Source organism: Carcharodon carcharias (assembly GCF_017639515.1).
Source record: "Carcharodon carcharias isolate sCarCar2 chromosome 29 unlocalized genomic scaffold, sCarCar2.pri SUPER_29_unloc_3, whole genome shotgun sequence".
Lineage (NCBI taxonomy): Eukaryota > Metazoa > Chordata > Chondrichthyes > Lamniformes > Lamnidae > Carcharodon > Carcharodon carcharias.
Genome location: NW_024470676.1, coordinates 1,385,673 through 1,389,305, shown reverse-complemented (window position 1 = coordinate 1,389,305; position 3,633 = coordinate 1,385,673). Strand labels below are relative to the sequence as shown.

At 48.6% G+C, this 3,633-nt stretch overlaps 1 protein-coding gene across 1 annotated transcript; it reads left to right on the top strand.

Moving 5' to 3' along the window:
- Nucleotides 1-735: 735 nt before the first annotated feature.
- On the top strand, nt 736-1,758 carry LOC121274098 (free fatty acid receptor 3-like). The gene has a single exon (XM_041181251.1). The coding sequence runs from the start codon at nt 736-738 to the stop codon at nt 1,756-1,758; it is 1,023 nt and encodes a 340-aa protein (XP_041037185.1).
- The last annotated feature ends 1,875 nt before the right edge of the window (nt 1,759-3,633 follow it).

Below are 3,633 nucleotides of genomic sequence, written 5' to 3'. Positions count from 1 at the left end.
GGGGCTGGAGGAGATTACTAAGGTAGAAAGGGTTGTCAGGTCTGGAGGAGATAACAGCGATAGGGAGGGGCATAGGAGCTGGAGGAGGTTACAGAGATAGGGAGGCTCGTAGGTACTGTTGGAGGTTACAGAGAAAGGGAGGGCTGTAGGGTCTGGAGGAGATTACAGTGATAGGGAAGGTCGGATGGGCTGGAGAAGATTACAGAGATAGGGAGGGTTGTAGGGGCTGGAGGAGGTTACAGAGATAGGAAAGATCGTCAGGGCTGGAGGAGTTTGCTGAGATTGGGAGGCTTGTAGGGGCTGGATCAGATTACAGAGATAAGGAGAGCTGTAGGGGCTGGAGGAGGCTACAGAGATAGGAAGGCTTGTAGGGACTGGTGGAGGTTACAGAAAGAGGGAGGGATGTAGGGGCTGGAGGCGTTTGCAGAGATAGGGAAGGAGATGAGGATGCTGTGGAAGGATTTAAACAGGAGGATTGGAATTTGGAAAATGGAGGCATTGCCAGACCAAGAACCAATGTATATCGGCAAAGAACAATGGGGGTGATTGGCGAACAGGACTCGGTGTGAGTTAGAGTGGGGCTGTGGGGGGAGCTGCAGATTTATGGATGGGTTTAAGATGTGGTGGGTGGGAACGAGAAGATGGGGGGAGAACATTGAAGTAAATAAATAAGCTTGTTCCCAGCTAAGTGCAGGTGACTGACTCTCCTGTTACCCACAGGTAATATGACACAACATGGTGGACCTTGCCCCAATTGACATCTTCTCGCTGGCTGTCTACTGCACCACCTTCATCCTGGGGGCACCCTCCAACGCTGTGGCCCTCTGCATATTCTTCAAGGAGCTGAAGCGCAAACCCACGCCCAATGTCATCTACATGATCAACCTCTGCATCTCCGATGGGCTCTTTGTTGCTTTTCTGCCAGTCAAGATGGTGGAAACAGTGTGGGGTGAGTGGGTGCTGCCCGTGGTCTTCTGCCCCATCTACCACATCTTCCACTTCAGCACCATCTACGCCAGCGTCCTGTTCCTCATGGCACTCAGCATAGGCAGGTACCTGAGCATCGCCTTCCCCATCAGGTACAAGATGTACAAGAGTCCCCGCTACTCTTGTGTGGTTTGCTTCGTGCTCTGGCTCCTCGTCGTTGGCCACCTCGCCTTCATCTTCCTGGTGGAAGCGACTGGGTCACAGGACCACCTGGTGGCCCCAGCCGAGAGCAACGCCTCAACCTGTTACGCCAACTTCACCCAGAACCAACTAGACTTGCTGCTGCCCCTCAGACTGGAGCTCGCAGTTGTCTTCTTCCTGGCCCCCTTGGTGCTCACCTCCTTCGCCTACCTTGGCTGCTTTTGGGAGCTCAGCAGGAGCCAACTCCCTCAGCGGGAGAAGCGTAAGGCCCTCCGGGTGGCCGCCATCACCTTGACGACCTTCGTGGCCTGCTTCGCCCCCTACAATGCCTCCCACCTGGTCGGCTTTGCCCTACACGAGAATGTCAACTGGCGGAGGGAAGCCCTGCTGCCCAGTGTGGCCAGCGCTTTCCTCAACCCACTGGTCTTCTTCTGCTCCTCCTCTGCTCTGCAGCAGAGCACCACCCAGTACTGGCAGGGCACCAAGCAATACACCAGCAGCGTCAAGCAGAGCTTGCTGCGCATCTGGCACGGTGCGATCCCACAGGAGAAGGGACTGAACAGAGATCTCACGCAAACATCGGACCCAGTTCCATGCGGAACATCGTCTCCAGGGATCGGATGTGAATGACACCAAGTGATTAAGGAGGTCGACTCATGGAAATTCCGCATTTATACCATAATTGGATTCAATATAAGACAAGGACTCCCAGTACCAGCAATCACTGGCATCTCTCTGGTCTTCATCACTGATGGGGGTGTTCCACGTGAGGAAGAACCTGCAATTCTCTAGCGCTTTTCAACACCTCAGGACAACACCCAAAACACTTCACAGCCAATTAAGTACTTTTATTCAATTATGATATTGGAATATAGGGAATGCAGCACCCAATTCATGCACAGCAAGCTCCCACAAACAGCAATGTCATAATAACCCCAATCACCTGTTTTTTTTAACAATATTGGTTGAGGGATGAATTTTGGCCCCAGGACACCAGGGAGAACTCCCCCCTGCTCTTCTTTGAAATTGTGGCCATGGGATAATTTACATCCACCTGAGAGGGCAGATGGGGCCTCAGTTTAATGTCTCATCTGAAAGACAGCACCTCCAACAGTGCAGCACTCCCTCAGCATTAACCCCCTGACAGTGCAGCACTCCTTAGCACTGACTCTCAGACGTGCAGCACTCCCTCAGTACTAATCCTCTGATAGTGCTGCGTTCATTCAGTACTGACCCTCCAACAGTGTAGCACTCTCTCAGCATTGGCCCTCTAACAGTGCAGATCTCCCTCAGTATTGGCTCTTTGACAGTGCTACACTCTCTAATTACTGACCCTCTGACAGTACAGCATTCCCTCAGTACTAACCCTCTGACAGTGCAGTGCTCCCTCAGTTCCGGCGGTGGAAGGGTCAGCAGGATTAATGGGTTGATGTCTCTGGAATGTTTATTACACCTGGAACCTTCCTTCTCAGAGGTGTGAGTGCTAGCACTATGTCACAGTTAATACCCTAGCCATACCAATAGTTTATCAGTTCACATCATGCCCCATTAACTTCGAACAACCTTGACAACTTATTTTGACTGTTAGCTTGTTAAATTGTTTTTTTCACCCATTAGCCTGTGGCACCTTCTGTTAAAAGTAGGGACTGCAGAACAAACATTACAGGAGATCCCAACAATAATTATAGTCATTTTGAGGCAAAGCACAAAGGTTTGGAATTATATTTTTATCAACCCTTTCTTCCATAGTTCAGCCCAAGACTAAATTGGCTGAAAATAATCCATTACTTTTTATTTATAATATTGCTGATCTGTTCGCTGAATTGTATCCAGAATCTCACCTATAATCCCTGGACTCTGAATAATTTTATCTGAAAATAAATATGATTTAATAGCTTAGCCTGTTGTGCCAAGTGTTTAATGATATTAAGTTTAAGGTGATGCTACGGAATTATGCCTGAGGAATCTACGTTATTGAAATGACAACAATTGTTGGGAGAGATTTTAACTGACGACAAGGCTGAACCTCCAAAAAGGTAAAATCAGATTGTCCCAAAGAGTTTGAATCATAAAAAATACAGTACAGAGATCATTTAGTCCATCATACCTGATGGACGCATGTTCTACATGTATCCCATCTAATCTCATTGCTCGCTTCCATTTAGTTGCTTTGGACTGGAATCTGGATGTTTATTCCCTGCTGTGTCACTTGCTGAAGCGATTTAGCAAACTCAAAGCACAGAAGGAGGCCATTCAGCCCATTGTGCCTTTGCCAGCTCTTTGAAATATCTATTCAATTAGTCCCACTCTGCTCACCCCCCTCATGCTCTTTTCACCCATAGCCCTGCAAATTTTTCCCCTTCAAGTATTTCTCCAATTCCCCTTTTTGAAAGTTCCTATTGAATCTGCTTCCACCGCCCTTTCAGGCAGTGCCTTCCAGATCACAACAACTTGCTGTGTAAAAAAAAAATTCTGATCTCCCCATCTGGTTCTTTTACCAATTCT